The 20,046-nt window shown below is 42.7% G+C and overlaps 1 protein-coding gene across 1 annotated transcript; it reads right to left on the bottom strand.

Moving 5' to 3' along the window:
- Positions 1–6,347: 6,347 nt before the first annotated feature.
- Positions 6,348–19,944, bottom strand: LOC139422121 (26S proteasome non-ATPase regulatory subunit 11). The gene is made up of 12 exons (XM_071173274.1): positions 19,827–19,944; positions 13,519–13,620; positions 12,793–12,989; positions 12,399–12,456; positions 11,964–12,158; positions 11,393–11,537; positions 11,064–11,187; positions 10,721–10,846; positions 9,964–9,999; positions 9,718–9,769; positions 9,291–9,433; positions 6,348–7,142 (listed from the first exon to the last, which is right to left on the bottom strand). The coding sequence occupies exons 1-11, from the start codon at positions 19,915–19,917 to the stop codon at positions 9,291–9,293; spliced, it is 1,269 nt and encodes a 422-aa protein (XP_071029375.1). The 5' UTR covers positions 19,918–19,944; the 3' UTR covers positions 6,348–7,142.
- Positions 19,945–20,046: the final 102 nt, after the last annotated feature.

The following is a 20,046-nucleotide window of genomic DNA, read 5'->3' as shown; positions in this document are numbered from 1 at the left end:
ATGCACCTCAGAGGGTGGTGCGTACGGCCCAGTACATCACTGGGGCCAAGCTTCCTGCCATCCAGGACCTCTATACCAGGCGGTGTCAGAGGAAGGCCCTAAAAATTGCCAAAGACTCCAGCCACCCTAGTCCTAGACTGTTCTCTCTGCTACCGCACGTCAAGCGGCAAGTTTCGGTCCAAAAAGCTCTTACTAGCTTCTACCCCCAAGCCATAAGACTCCTGAACAGCTAATCAAAAGGCTACCCAGACTATTTGCATTTTTACGCTGCTGTGTATAGTCACTTTACCTACATGTACAAAATACCTTAATTACCTTGACTAACCTGTGCCCCCGCACATTGACTCTGTACCGGTACCCCCTGTATATAGCATCGTTACTGTTATTTTATTGTGGGCTATTATTTGTTATTTTTCCATTTTCTTCTTTTTTATTTGTATTTTTTATTTATTTTTTACTTCAGTTTATTTTAGTAAATACTTTCTTAATACTTATTTTTCTTAAAACTGCATTGTTGGTTAAGGGCTTGTAGGTAAGCAAATCACTGTTGTATTCGGTGTTGTATTCGGACCTAATTAAGACATATTTAGTCCGCATTTAACTGTCTGCAACAAGGATAGGCACCATTTTTTACTGTAGTTGTGCATTTAACAAATGTAGCCTATATGCATGGGTTTGGGACTAGATCAATTTGATAGGCTAATTCCTCTTTAGGTTGGCTTGTGATTTGCCCTAAGGACTTTCCGTAGGAGTGGCAGCTCTAGAATTGGGTCGTCACTAGTTACCATAATCACAAAGTCATAAACCCCGCCTATTTCTACCATTTATCTTCTTAAAATCTGACTTAAAACCTAACCTCAACCGCAACCCTAACCATACTGCTAACCTTATGCATAACCCTTTTTGTTTCAATACATTTTTACGATAGCCTGTAGCCAACTTGACTTTGTGGCTGTGGTAACTAGTGGAGACTCTAGACGTGGCCATTCCATTCACATCCTCCAAAACAACCCAAAAACTGTGTTAATGACACCAAGGTTTGGAGAAGTCTAGGTAAATTGTGTGTAATTCGATTGTCGTTGATTATCAGATATGCAGCAAATGATGGCCTATCAGCCAAACAAAACGCAATTAACTCATATAGACTATAGATAGTGGCAAGTGAAACCAAGTGAACTTCTCAAGGAGTGTCAAAAAAGATACATCAACTTTCGCTTTCCTCTTTTAACTTCCATGGTTGAATGTTTGTAATCTTTGTCTATTAGCAGTGGACCAGGTTCTACGGAGCCCCTTGGGGGTCATGATGGGGGGTTAAAACAGCCAGGCTGTTTTGGGCTAATAGAACATCCCCTTAACCTCAGACCTTATTTTCTGCGTTTATTCCAAATCCCTATTCTTTCCCATACATTCTCCCATTGGGATGGATTGCTCAACGAACAACAGGTAATTTATTTCCGGGTTTTAGGACTAAAAACTGGCGAGCTCTATTTAGGCTACAGATTAAATGGCCGGCATGTTTATGAACTTCACAGGGTGGTAAAATTTAAATTCAAGGTGATGAGCACGATGATCCTTTCCAATAAATGTAGAGGGTTTTATTCTCGTGATATGATCATCGATGCTTGGCTGCCATTTGACAAATAAAAATAATTTCGCTATATTGTCCATAATAGCCTAATCTCATGTAGTTTATCTGCAAAGTGTTGGCTAGAGCACACGTGCCAATACTAGAGTGGGAACAATCGCTAATGCAAAACATTTGTGTCAGAAATACAACAGTAGAGTTTAAAATGCAATGGAAACCCATATAACTCGTTTTTTTTCGGTACATGGGAATTTAAGCGCAAAACTAAACATCTCTGGTGGTAAAATGCGCATAGGTCCTATAGTTTTTATGCGGATTTGAGAAAATTGGCATTAAAATCTGGCGCCAACCTACCTAGTAACCTTGTTTACATCCACCGTTTTTATGTGAGTAAAGTCATACTGTAGCCTATAAATGTTTTTCTAAACAGCTTTGATGGAAACAGGAAGTTTCTGTACAATTATATAAATGCCAACAGCTAATTTGTTCGTTTGACATGGTGGGATCTTTTTGTGTAGGTAAAATGTATTATGCGCGAAATGGCGATGGAAAAGCCTTTCAGCGCAGATATTGATATAGATTTATAACAATCACATCGACGTAAATTTGGGAGTCACGATTATATGGTGTGTTATCCTCCCACGATCACTCGTGAAACCATGCAGTTTTAGGATACATATTAAATACATTATGATTAAGTTCACAGGGTTGTGAACGTGCACGACGAGTTTGATACCGCTTTCCAATACATATCTAGGGTCTTATTCTGGTAACATGATGATCGATGCTTGACTGCCGTTTGACAAATACAAATATTCTCGCTATTATCCATAATTATATCATCATGCAGACTAGCCTACCCGCACAGCCTACCTGCACCGCAATGTATCTGTCAGCTGTTGGCTAGAGCGCACGTGCCAGGATGGGTAGCCACATTTTCTATTTAACGCAACAGTTTGTGCCAAAAAAAACCCAACATAAATGTGCATATTTTCTTTGAGATTTGAAGAGTATACTCATGAAAATCTGTCACCAATTGGATGGAAACCTAGCTACTGATAACTATTTGCTGTGTTACAATGACAATATGTTCACCTGGAAATTTGCCAGGCTATGGTATATGTACAGTCGTGGCCAAAGGTTTTGAGAATGACGCAAATATTAATTTCCACAAAGTTTGTTGCTTCAGTGTCTTTAGATATTTTTGTCAGATGTTACTATGGAATACTGAAGTACACTGCTCAAAAAATAAAGGGAACACTAAAATAACACATCCTAGATCTGAATGAATGAAATATTCTTATTAAACACTTTTTTTCTTTACATAGTTGAATGTGCTGACAAAATCACACAAAAATTATCAATGGAAATCAAATTGATCAACCCATGGAGGTCTGAATTTTGAGTCACACTCAAAATTAAAGTGGAAAACCACACTACAGGCTGATCCAACTTTGATGTAATGTCCTTAAAACAAGTCAAAATGAGGCTCAGTAGTGTGTGTGGCCTCCACGTGCCTGTATGACCTCCCTACAACGCCTGGGCATGCTCCTGATGAGGTGGCGGATGGTCTCCTGAGGGATCTCCTCCCAGACCTGGACTAAAGCATCCGCCAACTCCTGGACGTCGGGCCCTCATACCACCCTCATGGAGTCTGTTTCTGACCGTTTGAGCAGACACATGCACATTTGTGGCCTGCTGGAGGTCATTTTGCAGGGCTCTGGCAGTGCTCCTCCTGCTCCTCCTTGCACAAAGGCGGAGGTAGCACAAAGGCGGAGGTAGCAGTCCTGCTGCTGGGTTGTTGCCCTCCTACGGCCTCCTCCCCGTCTTCTGATGTACTGGCCTGTCTCCTGGTAGCGCCTCCATGCTCTGGACACTACGCTGACAGACACAGCAAACCTTCTTGCCACAGCTCGCATTGATGTGCCATCCTGGATGAGCTGCACTACCTGAGCCACTTGTGTGGGTTGTAGAATCCGTCTCATGCTACCACTAGAGTGAAAGCACCGCCAGCATTCAAAAGTGACCAAAACATCAGCCAGGAAGCATAGGAACTGAGAAGTGGTCTGGTCATCACCTGCAGAACCACTCCTTTATTGGTCTTGCTAAATGCCTATAATTTCCACCTGTTGTCTATTCCATTTGCACAACAGCATGTGAAATTTGTCAATCAGTGTTGCTTCCTAAGTGGAGTTTGATTTCACAGAAGTGTGATTGACTTGGAGTTACATTGTGTTGTTTAAAAGTGTTCCCTTAATCAGAATTTGTGGGTTTTGTTTGTCCACCTGCCTTTTGAGGATTGACCACAAATTCTCAATGGGATTAAGGTCTGGGGAGTTTCCTGGCCATGGACCCAAAATATCGATGTTGTGTTCCCTTGAGCCACTTAGTTATCACTTTTGCCTTATGGCACGGTGCTCCATCATGCTGGAAAAGGCATTGTTCGTCACTAAACTGTTCCTGGATGGTTGGGAGAAGTTGCTCTCGGAGGATGTGTTAGTACCATTCTTTATTCATGGCTGTGTTCTTAGGCAGGATTGTGAGTGAGCCCACTCCATTGGCTGAGAAGCAACCCCACACAAGAATGGTCTCAGGATGCTTTACTGTTGGCATGACACAGGACTGATGGTAGCGCTCACCTTGTCTTCTCCAGACAAGCTTTTTTTCCCAGATGCCCCAAACAATCGGAAAGGGGATTCATCAGAGAAAATGACATTACCCCAGTCCTCAGCAGTCCAATCCCTGTACCTTTAGCAGAATATCAGTCTGTCCCTGATGTTTTCCCTGGAGAGAAGTGGCTTCTTTGCTGCCCTTCTTGACACCAGGCCATCCTCCAAAAGTCTTAACCTCACTGTGCATGCCGATACACTCACACCTGCCTATTGCCATTCCTGAGCAAGCTCTGTACTGGTGGTGCCCCGATCCCGCAGCTGAATCAACTTTAGGAGACGGTCCTGGTGCTTGCTGGACTTTCTTGGGTGCCATGAAGCCTTCTCACAACAATTGAACCTCTCTCCTTGAAGTTCTTGATGATCCGATAAATGGTTGATTTAGTTGCAATCTTACTGGCAACAATATCCTTGCCTCTCCTTCCCTTTTTGTGCAAAGCAATGATGACAGAGGAAAAACAATGATTCCAAGCACCACCCTCCTTTTGAAGCTTCCAGTCTGTTATTCGAACTCAATCAGCATGACAGAGTGATCTCCAGCCTTGTCAACACTCACACCTGTGTTAACGAAAAAATCACTGACATGATGTCAGCTGGTACTTTTGTGGCAGGACTGAAATGCAGTGGAATTTTTTTTTGGGGGGGGGGATTCAATTCATTTGCATGGCAAAGAGGGACTTTGCAATTAATTGCAATTCATCTGATCACTCATCATAACATTCTGGAGTATATGCAAATTGCCACCATACAAACTGAGGCAGCAGACTTTGTGAAAATTAATATTTGTGTCATTCTCCAAACTTTTGGCCACGAATGTAGCTAAAGATTTCCTCCGAAGTACAGATCTATAACATTTAAGGTCATGAAGCAGAGCCAGATGGAATTCCTGCCTAGGGATGAGAGCGTGTAATTTTACCCTATTTGCACCTTTAATGATTTTGCATGCTCGTTACTATCATTTGCCCTTATGATTCAGAGGCATATGAAAACACTATGGAGGGAGGGAACTAATAAAACATATGGATTAGCCTGGCGGTTCATTTTTCTCCACCATGACCCCTAAGTGGCTCCATAAATGTTAATTAGGTGAGATATGAAATGCAGTCTTATTTATTAGGTTAAACCACTTTTGAAGTCTGAAAACATCTGACAAACTTTGATTTGAGGGAAATGTTCCTTGAATTAGCATGTAGCCTATTATTCCATAGTACTTTTGTCAGACAGTAGGTGCATCAATTAAAATACAAACATGGCTCAAGCAAAGCGTGAAGGATTTATCAACAGACATATTTGAACAAATTAGTCAACCTAAAGAGATTATTCCCCCTCCCCCCCCATGTGACCAACCAAAACAATTTCACTTGTGAAAATCACAATCCAATAGTGCTCCCTGGTGTCTGATAAGTGTAGGTACATCATGACATTCATTAGAAATGTGCCATGTGAGACCCCATGCCCTAGCTGGGTAAAAATGGTTTGGTGAACAGACCCCAGACTCAATGTAGCGCAGACTGTCCAAACACCTTCTGCTTATGTTCGAGTTGTCTAAACTGGAACAATTCATTTACCCTGATAAATGCAGCAAATATGCTGAATCTGATGACATATGCAAGATAAAAATCTATATACAGAGACCTGATAGATTTGAAGAAAAATCCAGGTATTTCTTGATTATTGTAATAGGCAATGAGCAAAAACAGAGGGTCAAGATAATAATAGTTAAGTTCCTCCAAACAGAAAATTACGCTGTGACATTCAACATTTATTAGCACTTGTCTTTTATCTATATCATATGGGAAATGGTAGACTAGTAGTCCTTGCAAAAAGTAGTCCCCACACCTTACAGCTTTTATATTTTTCAGCAAATGATCCACAGTTGTTTGAATACATGAGGAATAAACAACCAATTCACTTTCCCTGCCAGTCACAATCCATACAACCAGGTCAATCATTTCCACCACCTCTCACAAAAGCACACTGGGGGCTTAATTTATTCTCATTTAGTGTTAAATATATATATATATATAAATATATATATATATATATATATATATATATATATATATATATATATATATATATATATATATATATTTCTTTTTTTAAAGGGAGTGGGCGAAGTGTTAGCATGACAGGTATGACAGAGACACCTGGCAACATTATGTACAAACTGGAATTAGAGGCAGGGAGGGAAACAATTAGACCTGGATTCAAATAGTATAAGAGATCATATCAGGTACTTAATCTGTTCTCGATTGAGCTGGAACCAATAGAAAAGTCCCAAAAGGGAAAACCACACCCTCATGGTACCCCAGGCAGGATAAAAACAAACAACATATTGACCTAGCTCTGGGAACTATGAAACGGTGTGGCGATGACGGTGTCCTTTTCCTGTGGCGTGTTCGCAGGGACAGTAGTCCGTTCTCTGTCCACTCTGGCCCAAAGCCAGCAGACTCAGACTGCTGTCTGTGTGTGTTGGGGGGGATGAAGGCAAGAACACAGAGGTTGTTTGGCAATAGAACTGAACCTTTAGGTAGTGTGAGCCCACCAATTACACTCTTTCAGGAGACCTATATGTATCATACATGTTATGTAGATGTTTCTTTACAAGATTCCCCGATGGTCAGCAAGGAGGGGGATGCCGAGGAACATAGAAACCTGTGATGGAGAGGCCAGTAGTTGTAATGTTCGTTTGGGGGGGGGGGGGGGGGGGGGACAGTTTAAAAAAAATTACCCAGTCTGAATTGAAGAGGGGTGGGAGACAGCCTAGCCATGTCAGTTTGTGGATTGGTCAGTTGGTTTATTTGAGTCCGAACCCCCCCCCCCCATCCCGGAGTGCTTCACAAACTGTCTGGACACGCTCTGTGCTGGGTTACAGGTGGTCTCCTCTGCAGAAAGAGAAAATGGAAATGTGATTAACTGGCTGGCTGGAGCGGCAGATTTAGGGACACAGATCAAGCTAGTCATGGACTAAATAGCACTCAATATTAAAGCGGTTAATCTGTGTTCGGGAAACCGTCCCAGGGCTGTCATACATAACAAGTACGCATATTCAACATACAGTACCAAGTCAAAAGTTTGGACACACCTCTCATTCCTAGGTTTTTCTTTATTTGTTCCATTTCTACATTGTAGAATAATAGTGAAGACAAACTATGAACAAACTGGAACCAAACACATGGAACCATGAAGTAACCCCCCCCCAAAAAAGTGTTAAATCAAAATATATTTTAGATTATTCAAAGTAGCCACCATTTGTCTCGACAGCTTTGCACACTAGTTTGCTTTCTCGCTCGCCACCAGCTTAATGTGCAATTTCTTTCCTTCTTAATGCTTTTAAAAAATATATATATTTTATTTTACCCCTTTTTCTCCCCAATTTCGTGGTATCCAATTGTTTTAGTAGCTACTATCTTGTCTCATCACTACAACTCCCGTACGGGCTCGGGAGAGAAAAAGGTTGAAAGTCATGCGTCCTCCGATACACAACCCAACCAAGGTCTGCTTCTTAACACAGCGCGCATCCAACCCGGAAGCCAGCCGCACCAATGTGGTGCGCGATGAGACAAGGACATCCCTACTTTCAAAGTGCTTGATCCTTGGGGGCCAAGCCCTACCTAACCCGGACGACGCTAGGCCGATTGTGCGTCGCCCCAAGGACCTCCCGGTCGTTGCCGGTTACGACAGAGCTGGGCGCGAACCCAGAGTCTCTGATGGCACAGCCCTTAACCACTGCGCCACCCGGGAAGCCCTCAGGCTTCTTAAAGAAAAACTGGTCTGTGAGAGCCGGAATTGTTACTGGTTGGTAGGTGATCAAATACTTATGTCATGCAATAAAATGCAAATTAATTACTTAAAAGACCAAGTCAATAAGTAAGAACCGCTCAAATAAGCAAAGAGAAATGACAGTCCATCATTACTTTAAGACATGAAGGTCAGTTATTGCGGAACATTTCAAGCACTTTGAAAGTTTCTTCAAGTGCAGTCGCAAAAACCATCAAGCACTATGTGGAAACTGGCTCTCATGAGGACCACCACAGGAAAGGAAGACCCAGAGTTACCACCTCTGCAGCGGATAAGTTTATTAGAGTTATCAGCCTCAGAAATTACAGCCCAAATAAATGCTTCACAAAGTTTGAGTAACAACAACTGTTCAGAGGAGACTGAGTGAATCAGGCCTTCATGGTCAAATTACTGCAAAGAAACCACTACTAAAGGACACCAATAAGAAGAGTGACACTAAACTGGTGGAAATCTGTCTAAACCGGTGGAAATCTGTCCAAATTTCAGATTTTTGGTTCCAACCGCCGTGCCTTTGTGAGACGCAGAGTACGTGAATGGATGATGTCTGCATGTGTGGTTCCCACCGTGAAGCATGGAGGTGTGAAGGTGCTTTGATGGTGACACTGTCTGTGATGTATTTAGAATTCAAGGCACACTTAACCAGCATGGCTACCACAGTATTCTGTAACGATACACTATCCCATCTGGTTTGCGCTTAGTGGGACTATCATTTGTTTTTCAACAGGACAATGACCCAACACACCTCCAGGCTGTGTAAGTGCTATTTGACCAAGGAGAGTGATGGAGTCCTGCATCAGATGACCTGGCCTTCACACTCGCCCGACCTCAACTCAATTGAGATGGTTTGGGATGAGTTGGACCGCAGAGTGAAGGAAAATCAGCCAACAAGTGCTCAACATTTGTGGGAACTCCTTCAAGACGGATGGAAAAACATTCCTGGTGAAGCTGGTTGAGAGAATGCCAAGAGTGTCCAAAGCTGTCATCATCAAGGCAAAGGGTGGCTACTTTGAAGAAACAAAATATATTTTGATTTGTTTATCACTTTTTTGGTTACTACACGATTCCATATGTGTTATTTAACAATGTTGATGTCTTCACTATTATTCTACAATGTAGAAAATAGTCAAAATCAAGAAAAACCCTTGAATGAGTAGGTGTCTTGTACTAGTACTGTACATTAATTCTATATCACTCCAATTCTGCTAGCGGGCTCACGGGACGGACGGACTGACCTATGTGAGCTTCTTGGCTTTGTTGTAGAGTGAGTCCACTACTTTGCTCATGTTCTGAATGGTCTCCAGGGCCGCCTCATACGTTGTGTCTACTGCAGGCTCATCGAAGATGATCAGCACACCCTCGCCTTGGTCCAAAATACCTAGAGAGAGAGGTGGAGGGATGGATGGTTTCAAGTAGGTACATAAAAGGCAACAACAAAAAAAAGACCTAAAAAATGTTTTGTCTTTAACTTGAAGTTAATTATTACATTTTACCAACAACTATGGGACTAATATGACGGGAGGAGGAAATCTGGATTTAAACTCCCCATGTATTCATTTGAAAAGTAAAGCTAAAACTTTTAGTTTGGTCAGCAAGTTAAGCTTCACTGTCCAAATAACTACATTGTGAAAAATGTGAACACATACACTATCAGACCCCTACCATGAAATTTTGTGTCCAGAATCATCTGTGACAACTTCCTCTCAACATCTCCCTGTGTAGAAGTGAAGAAACCAAATCGACACACAGATAAACACACACACCGTGAATGGAGTAAAAAGAACACCAATGCTTGATTTATATATATATGTTTTCTTCTACATTACTGCTTCAGTCAACAGAGCAACATTTTAAGAAAGGAAACAGACAAGGCAAAATTTTAGAAACATGTAATAAGCGATGACTTACCTTGGAGAGTTTTATGAGGGTGGAAATGTGTTCTATCTGTGGGGAGACAGAACCACACTTGTCAGTGTTCTGGAACACAAGCTAAACAATGCAAAACGAATAGACAATTATAAAAATATTACTTTTAGAAACAGAGCCATTTGAACTTCAGACTAAGGATTTGTAAAGAATTTTACAAGACGAAAAATCCAAGCTGAACAAAGCCAAACAAATACTAGTCTTTTACAAATAGCCTTGTTATGAATTCCCAGCCAGTGACTTATCAGCATCTCACATCCCTTTCAAGCTGCACACTCCACTCCCCAACCCTAGGAGTAGAATAAACTGGCCTGTCAAACACGTGACCTGGGTTGCTAAGGGGTACATTGTTAGGGGGCAGGACACCTGACGGCTCCTCTGGCTGTACAGGCCAGTGTCTGTTCACTCCTTTGAGTGGACTTGTGGGATGGAGTGCGAGCAGAACTGAGTTGTTGTTATTGTTGTAACGCGTGTGTGTTTACTATTTACTCTTGGTGGTAAGTTAATGATAATTGTTTGCTTATATAGCCTTGACCTATACAGTCCTTTATATTTATACAGTCCTTACCAGTGCTCTTGCTGTGCTAATGTATTCGATTCATGCTACTTTTAAAAAACACAGAAATTCGGGTTTTTACAGACTTCACGAATTCTTAAGGAATTTTACAAGAACAAAAGCCTAGACCTGGACTGAACAGCATGCCCCCACCCGCCACAAAACGCTCAGCTGTAAGCTCACCTGTACCCTGGAGAAAGGCTCGATGACACGGATGAGGTTCTGTTCAAGCAGGTTGTCATAGAGCGTGGTCAAGTGTGTGCTTATGATGGGGTCATCTCTCAACTCACCTCTGTACTCTGTCAGGGCCTGGACAGAGGGGGAGGTAGAGGTGAGAAATGTGTGAAATAGAAGGATATAGATGGGAGGGGAGAAAGTAGAGATTTAGCAAAAGAGGGGGATATAAATAGAGGAAGAGTAAAACAGGTGTTGAGGAACCTACAAGGGATAAAAACAGCAAACGGAAAAAATGCATCTGTTCATCGATGTTATTCCGTGCTATTCAGTTCACTCAACATGTCCTTACCTTTTCAAAATCCTCCAGCGACCGGTTCTTGCTGGCTTGTGCCACGCATTTCAGAGAGTCCGTCTGTCTCCCGGCGTGCCGCAGGGCTAGCTTTCCACTGACAAGACCTTGGACCTCCTCAGGACTACAACAAGACAACAGGTTACTCATCCAATACATCACCTTTCCTCTAAAGCTCTTGTCATCTACACATAACCAACTCCATAACTAACTGTGGGGCTGCATATTTACTCAAATCCCAAAGTTATATATTGCGCAAGTATAATATAGTGATTACACATCGATCACGATAACAAACAACATGTAGAGTTGAGCGCTCAGCTGCTTACAGGTTGAGCATGATTTTGCAGAGCAGCATGTATTTGAGAGCGGTGATTGCTCTGGGGTGGTCGATGGAGTCGTAGCCTTCGAAGGCCTCGTAGAAGTAAGAGTAGGCCGTCTTCCAGTCCTTCTCCTCTGCTGCGTGGATGATCCCTGTAGGAGGTTGAGGTTATCAACCAGGGATACACAAACCTGGACCTCAAATCCTGTTGCAATGCTGATTGTCATTCTTGCTCTCTAATCAGGGACTGATTTAGACCCAGGGCACCAGATGAGTACAATGAGGTCAAAATAAAAATCAGATGTACAACTGGCTCAACAACAGCTCAACAACACAGCCTGGCCACCTCTGAGCGACCAGAAAATCCCAACCTACAACTACGTCGAGTTAGGATCCAGGCCTTTATGCTTGGTGGATGTGGAAGAGCTGGCTGATGATGCCCTCCCACTGTAAAATGCTTTAAAATGACAGATAAAATGTTAAAAAAATTTAAAACGGCAGAGGTCACGCCTACACAGTGGACATAAGACTGAACTAGTGGTGGGTGTTGTAGGGGAAGAGGATGGAGGGTAGCAGACCTGACTGCATGTCCAGGGCGGCCTGTAGCTTGGGCGGGCAGTAGATGCCGTTGGCGGTGGTGCGTGCAGAGGTGAGGGCGGCACGGGCCTTGGGCAGGTTGCTGAGGCCGTGGTACGTCTTACTCTCCAGCAGCTGCACCTCCACCAGCAGGGCCTTGTCATCCATCTTCTTCAGCTCCTGGAGTAGCTGGGTGCCTGTGGGAGAGAGGGATGGATGGAGGAAGGGAGACATGAATGAGTACACCAAGCCAGAGTTGGCAGATATGCAGGGAATGTTTTAAGTACTTTGATTGGGACTAGTCAACTGAAGTGTATAAAACGGAGTTAACATGTATCTGATGTGCACTTATTAGGAATGCCAACTGTAATCATATTCAGCTCTTTCTGCTGTGATTAATATTTCCAGTTTCTTTTCAAACAAGAAACTCAACGCACCTAGATGAAGCGCCTCCTGATACCGCTTTGTGTCAAAATACAGAGAGATGAGACGAGCCTGGAGAGGGAGAGAGAGAAGACAAAGTCAAGGATACCACCACCTCTGGAACCATCTTTAACATAAAATGGACCTCTAGTGGTGATGACTAAGAAAAATATGAAAATTGTTCAATTGGAATTTCAACTTGATTCCCGAATTGAAATGCATCATCAAGATCCACCAATGGCCCTTGCAGCAAAGGCTGCAGCGCTACATACAGCGAAATAGACTCAAGAACCCTAAGACGGGCTTGATCTCCATCCACTGTAAACCATCTGGTGAGGCAAACCAAACCCCGTGTCAGTGCTCCCGCTCAGCTCCCTTCCAGTAGGGTTCCCCTCTCCCACTCCTCACCTCCAGGGCCTGTCTGAGGAATGTTCTCTTCTCAGCCTTGGCCCACTCGATGCACTCCAGACACAGCTCCACCTCCTGGCCTGTAGCTGCCTCCATGTCCAGAAACAGGTCGAGCAGCGAGCGCACCAGTCGCGCCGCCTTGGCCTTGCTGATGGAATTCAGGAACGGCCGTACATACTTCAAGAGACCGCCCAGCTCTGAGGGACACAGACAGCAGGTTGGAGGGGGATCAGTTTAAGCAGGCCAAGGTGAGGAGCAGAAAACCTAATGTTGATCACAACGACTAGGTATTTGGGACGCAAGGCGATTTGTAGATCAGTAATTCTGGGCAGTCCGCATGCGATGCAATCAATCGCAAACTTGCGCAGTCAAGGAGAGACTTGTCACTCTCACCAACATTATAGAATAAGTTAATTGCCACAGCATTTGTCAGCAATTTAGTCCGATTCGTGTTTTGTTTCCTAGCCATACTGAAGATCATGACAACACTAGTCAGTATTAGTGTTGCACGGTATACCGGTACCACGGTAGTATCATGTTACCAAAACGTCATGATATCAACCTTTTAGAATACCGTAGTAGTTTCATATGATACTATTCACCTGCTTCTCTCTGCCCGCTTTTCACTCACATCTATTCCTCCACCAGTTTTTTTTTGTTGTAGAATTGTCATGATAGAGACAGACCCAGACCCTGATGAGTCTTCTGTTAGCAGCCTCCACTCACCTGCAGCCTGGCCCGTCTTAGCCAGCAGACCACCCAGCTCCAGGATGCTCTGCTCTTTGACACGCACTGCTTCCTCATCGCTCTCCTGGATGTCCCGCTTTACTGGAACAAAACAAAAATGGAACAAAACTTGTTGACATTGTCAACAACCTTTTACACGTAGACCTAGCTTCATAGATGGCAACATCTAGGCTATATGTGAGACAAAAATGCATCAGTTGTCAAATCACAGTGGGGATGCTAATCTTTAAGTCACAGATTTCAGTTGACAGCTAGCTGGGGAAATCATCCCTGGGTCCAACATTGGAACTAGTTCGCTAGCAGTCAATGTAACAAAAGGCTCTGCCACTATCTGTTGAGCTTCTGCTGTCAATCTGATTTAGCTGGCTCTATTTACCAACAAAAATGTGTAGTTAGCTAGCGAACATTACTGAAATTACTAACCATCTGGCTAACTTCAGCTTGCTATAATAAGGTTAGAAAAAGGCATGTCAGATAGCCATCACATTCGCTAACATTTAGCTAGATGTTTTTATTTTACCATTATTAATACAGGCTTTTCCTCATTGAGATAATATCTCTTTTCCAAGAGAGACCTGGTCCAATAGCAGCAGGGGGAACAACGTTTCAGACAAAACAACTTACATACATTAAACAAAACCATAAACACACACAGTACAACAAAAACATTTCACATTAAAAACACGAAAGTCTTGACTAAAAACAGCTGTCCTAAAGACAATTACACTCTATGATATATACATCGATCAAGTGTTTAAACTCCAACGAAACTAGATTACATTTCAAAATTTGTAAATCAAAAGAAACTTAAGAAAAACAAACATTTAGCTAGCTAGATGATTCAAATTTTATACATTCCGCTAGAGTAAAAGGTTGGAAATGCCTTTTACTTAGATTAACACAGCTGAGCCGGCGTGAGATATGGCTTGGAAAACGTACCTCAATCTAGGGATATAAATGGCATTGTACTCAGAATTGTCCCAACTACTAGATAAGACTTAACGACTGCTAATTTGAAGTAAACTGACGTTTGTCCTCATGCTAACTAACAGTAGCCACAAAATAATGCATTTTAGCCTATTCTTTAATTTAAATACCAGTCAATGTAGTGCGAGAGCTTCTGATACCGCTCAATCAGCTTTAATAAGCCCAATCAATTTGCAACAATTCTAAAGACAATTTGGGTCAAATAAATTATATATAAATAATTTAAAGGACGTTTAAAAAAATAAACTGGCCACGATTAAATGTTTTTTTCTCATTTTTTTTCTCTCAACTGGTAATTGAAGTACGCTTCCCATTCAAGCTTATGGCAACTAGGCAGGTTTCAGTGCATCACACACCACTTTGCAATGAGCTGGAGGCAGTACGCATTTCGAAAGCATACTTAATTGTGTGAAACCAGAACGTTTCACGACATGAGGCATGTCTTACCTTGCTTCAAAGTAGCCTAGCCAAAATCCAACCAAATGTGCAGGCAATCATTTTATAAAAAGACTTCCATATGCCATTGAAACCAATAGCCCTTTTCTTTTATGTTCTATTGGTTTTCAAATCAAATCCTTGTCCAGAAGCCAAAGGCCAGTGGTATAAAGTACTGTAGTTTTGTGGGGCATTTAACTTTCACTAAACTTCATTCCTAAAGAAAAAAGTATCTATACCAAAGTACAACTGCGTATTTTTTCCCACCACTGCCAAAGACACCCTCCTAGTCATGAACTCAGCAAAAAAATAAACGGATTCTCACTGTTGACTGGTTTATTTTCAGCAAATTTAACATGTGAAAATATCTGTATGAACATAACAAGATTCAACAGGCATAAACTGAACAAGTTCCACAGACATGTGACTAACAGAAATGTAATAATGTGTCCGTGTCCCTGAACAAAGGGGGGGGGGGGGGGGGGACAAAATCAAAAGTAACAGTCAATGCAGCTGGTGGCCACATCAGATACTGCAGTGCATCCCATGCTCATGGACTGCACCAGATTTGCCAGTTCTTGCTGTGAGATGTTACTCCACTCTTCCACCAAGGCAGCTGCAAGTTCCCAGACATTTCTGGGGGGGGGGGGGGGGGGGAGATGGCCCTAGCCCTCACCCTGCGATCCAACAGGTCCCAGACGTGCTCAATGACATTGAGATCCGGGCTCTTCGCTGGCCATAGCAGAACACTGACATTCATGTCTTGCAGGAAATCACACACAGAACAAGCAGTATGTCTGGTGGCATTGTCATGCTGGAGGGTCATGTCAGGATGAGCCTGCAGGAAGGGTACCACATAAGGGAGGAGGATGTCTTCCTTGTAACGCACAGCGTTGACAAAAAGCTAAGTCCGATGATGCTGTGACACACCGCCCCAGACCATGACGGACCCTCCACCTCCAAATTGATCCTGCTCCAGAGTACAGGCCTCGGTGTACCGCTCATTCCTTTGACAATAAATGCGAATCTGACCATCACCCCCGGTGAAACAAAACCGCAACTCATCAGTGAAGAGCACTTTTTGCGAGTCCTGTCTGGTCCAGCGACGGTGGGTTTGTGCCCATAGGCAACATTGTTTGCCGGTGATGTCTGGTGAGTACCTGCCTTACAACAGGCCTACAAGCCCTCAGTCCAGCCTCTTTCAGCCTATTGGGGACAGTCTGAGCACTGAAGGGATTGTGGGTTCCTGGTGTAACTCAGGCAGTTGTTGTTGCCGCCATCCTGTACCTGTCCTGCAGGTGTTGTGTTCTGATGTATCGATCCTGTGCAGGTGTTGTTAGACGTGGTCTGCCACTGCGAGGACAATCAGTTGTCCGTCCTGTCTCCCTGTAGCACTGTCTTAGGCGCCTCACAGTATGGACAATGCAATTTATTGCCCTGGCCACATCTGCGGTCCTCATGCCTCCTTGCAGCATGCCTAAGGCACATTCACACAGATGAGCAGGGACCCTGGTCATCTGTCTTTTGCTGTTTTTCAGAGTCAGTAGAAAGGCCTCTTTAGCATCCTAAGTTTTCATAACAGTGACCTTAAATTGCCTACCGTCTGTAAGCTGTTAGGGTCTTAACGACCGTTCCACAGGTGCATGCTCATTTATTGTTTATGGTTCATTGACCAAGCATGGGAAACAGTGTTTAAACCCTTTACAATGATGATCTGTGAAGTTATATGGATTTTTACGAATAATCTTTGAAAGACAGCAAAAAAAGAACCGACCCTGAGTTTATTAGCCACCAATACTAGTTGTTGCATAGGCCTATTTAGAGGATATCTACATATCTGTCACATGAAACCGCACACAATGCTATTTTCCCGCTAATTGCATTATGGAACATACTGTTCAATGCAGTGTCTTAGAGTAGGCCTAGACTATAGGATATATCAGAGCCTACTTTTCTTCACACAGGAAAAAGTAGGCCCTTTATAAACATTTCATGCAATTCTACTACCCTTTTTAATGGGAAAAAATTAGCAATATGACGTCCACCCAACTTGGAGAAAATTACTGTCCGAAAACAAACAAAAATGGCACTGACTCAATAAAGAATATGGCTTATGTTCTCCACTGGTGCATTTACATAAGTTTAGAATTTTAGTAACTAAGACTGATTGGAGACCTTGACTTTCCACATTTTGCTACATTACAGCCTTATTCTAAAATTGATTAAATTATTTTTCCCCCTCAGTCTACACACAATACCCCATAATGACAAAGCAAAAATAGGTTTTTTAAAAATGTCTGAAAAAACAAAAATGAAATATCACATTTACATAAGTATTCAGACCCTTTACTCAGTAAAGAAGCATCTTTGGCAGCGATTAGAGCCTCATGTATGACACTACAAGCTTGGCACAACTGTATTTGGGGAGTTTCTCCCATGGGCTCCCGAGTGGTGCTGAGGTCTAAGGAACTAAATGTCAGTGCTAGAGGTGTCACTACAGACCCTGGTTCAATTCCAGGCTGTATCACAACCCGGCAGTGATTGGGAGTCCCATAGGGCGGCACACAATTGGCCCAGCGTCATCCGGGTTAGGGTTTGGCCAGGGAAAGCAGTTATTGTAAATAATAATTTGTTCTTAACTAGCCTAGTTAAATAAAGGTAAAAAAAAAAAAGAAGTTGGATGGGGCGCATCGCTGCACAGCCATTTCCAGGTCTCTCCAGAGATGTTCGATCGGGTTCAAGTCCGGGCTCTGTTGTCCCTCTGGAAGCTTCTCCCATCTCCACAGAAGAACTATGGAGCTCTGTCATTGTATTCTTGGTCACCTCCCTGACCAAGGCCCTTCTCCCCCGATTGCTCAGTTTTGCCGGGTGGCCAACTCTAGGAAGTCTGTCGTTCCAAACTTATTCCATTTAAGAATGACGGAGGCCACTATGTTCTTGGGGACATCCAATGCTGCAGACATTTTTTGGTACCCTTCCCCATATCTGTGCCTCGACACAATCCTGTCTTGGAGCTCTGCGGACAATTCCTTCGACCTCAAGGCTTGGTTTTTGCTGACATGCACTGTCAACTGTGGTTAAATTTACCACAGGTGGACTCCAATCAAGTTGTAGAAACATCATGGATGATCAATGGAAACAGCATGCACCTAAGCTCAATTTCGAGTCTCATAGCAATGGGTCTGAATACTTATGTAAATAAGTGTATACATTTTTTAATTTGCTATAAATTTGCAAAAATGTATAAAAACCTGTTTTCTTTTTGTGATTATGGGGTAATGTGTATATTAATTTAATGTATTGTATGTACATTGATTTAATCAATTTTATAATATGGCTTTAACGTGACAAAATGTGGAAAAAGGGGTCTGAATACACTGTGCATGGCTGTCTCTGGGAATATTGGCCTCATTGACCCCAAAAACTCTGTATATCAGTCGTTCTCCAGTCCATAGGTAAAAACTGCCTTCTTGGCAGGTCAGGTGGGAGCAAATCAAGTGCCCTATAGGCCTACCACTGGCCAATCGGATGGCTCAGATTACCGTGTTTGCAGTAACTTAGCAGGCGTAAAATAAAGCTACAACAAAGTTGATACAGTGAGATTTCAAAACCATGACTAGAGAGACTCAACAAATAGAACAAAGATTGATTTCATGTTTAAAAGTTGACTAACACTTTCCATTCAACACTTTTAGAAGCAATAAAATGTGCATTCTCCCTACTTCCATTCACACTACAACCAGCACTGCAGTTGCAATGAATGAGTAGGAAAGTGTATCGATAGGCTTGCATTATTATTATTAGGGGCTTAAGTATTTTTTTAATATCAAGGAACATTTCACTTTCTCTGGTCATAGGAGTAACAACATGAATGTGTGCGGTGCGACTCAAGTTTAGCCATCAGCAGGAAGACAGTGACCCTTTTTGGTCAGTGACAGTGGAGAGCGGAGGGATGTTGAGGCAGACCCTCACTCTGTTGCCTTCTCACTCCTGAGACTGACCATCAGAAACAGGCACCATCAGCCCAGTAAAATAGAAAAGGTCATTCTTTAAATGTATGCTCACTCAGCTGTGCTTCAGGGAGTAATACAACTGATATATTACCAGTGTGATCATATAGCCTCTCGATTTTTTAAATATTTTTTAAATATATTTTTAAATAACTGGTCTGAGAAGAACAGTGTATTGGCAGGGCAATTCAAGTAAAGCCAAATACCGTGATAATGTTTAGGTCCTATAGCCTACTGCAAATAGTTAAAAACAAAAAACATTGGGAAGATGTGTATATTTATAAAATAAATATTTAATAGGTTAAAATTCATAGGTAAATTTAGCATAGGCTACCTTTTTTTAAAGTCATGTAACAAAATAACCTAAGCGGTAGATCTCGGCTTGAATTTTGACCCAGAAAAGGTTGTTGACCACTACTATAGTCCACACGGGACAGTGTAGCAGTCCCTATTCTCACACCCCAAATCCCGGTCTGGTCTGTCGAGTCTGCTTCGGAAGCGTTCCCGAAAGTCCCGCGATGTTGTGTCGATGGGTATAAGGTTGGAATAACTTCTGCCTGTGTCCGAATATTCTACCATTTAGCTAGCTAGCTAGTTATTAGTGCAATGCGCAAGCAAAAGGGTAGCTAACTAACGTTACCTAGCTAATTGCACATAGCATACTAGCTACCGGTCTCCCTGCTGCTGACTCACTGTGACCAATGGGGATAGGCCGATAGCCCGGTACGGTCATTGAGCTAGAGTACGGTAGCTAGCAAGCTACTACTAGCTAAATTAGACAGGAACTGTTTTAGCGATAATCTACACGTCCGAGACACTTGGATACTACAAGTTACGTTGCAGCTATATACTTACCTATTGAATGTAAAATATCGATAGATGCATTCCGGTCTGAACTGAGAAGAGACTGGGCTCTTTGAAACTCAGCCACTGCCGCGGCTGCCATCTTGCCTCCTCTCAATGACAGCTTGTTTCCGGTCTGTCAATCAACGTGTCTCTTATTTTCCTTTGAAGTTAAATGGCGGTTGCCGCCACCTACTGGACTGGAATATGTATCCTATGTATCACAGAAAAG

The sequence above is a fragment of the Oncorhynchus clarkii genome, chromosome 12 (genome assembly GCF_045791955.1).
Source record: "Oncorhynchus clarkii lewisi isolate Uvic-CL-2024 chromosome 12, UVic_Ocla_1.0, whole genome shotgun sequence".
Lineage (NCBI taxonomy): Eukaryota > Metazoa > Chordata > Actinopteri > Salmoniformes > Salmonidae > Oncorhynchus > Oncorhynchus clarkii.
Note: the sequence above shows the minus strand (reverse complement) of the source record. Positions and strands in the feature narration are given on the sequence as shown.

Coding starts and splice junctions, on each gene's coding strand:
- LOC139422121 (XM_071173274.1), bottom strand. CDS start 19,917: ATGGCAGCCGCGGCAGTGGCTGAGTTTCAAAGAGCCCAGTCTCTTCTC. Junction 12,457..12,792: donor TCCTCAGACAGGCCCTGGAG/GTGAGGAGTGGG, acceptor CTCCCTCTCCAG/GCTCGTCTCATCTCTCTGTA. Junction 10,000..10,720: donor AGCCTTTCTCCAGGGTACAG/GTGAGCTTACAG, acceptor GTCTCCCCACAG/ATAGAACACATTTCCACCCT.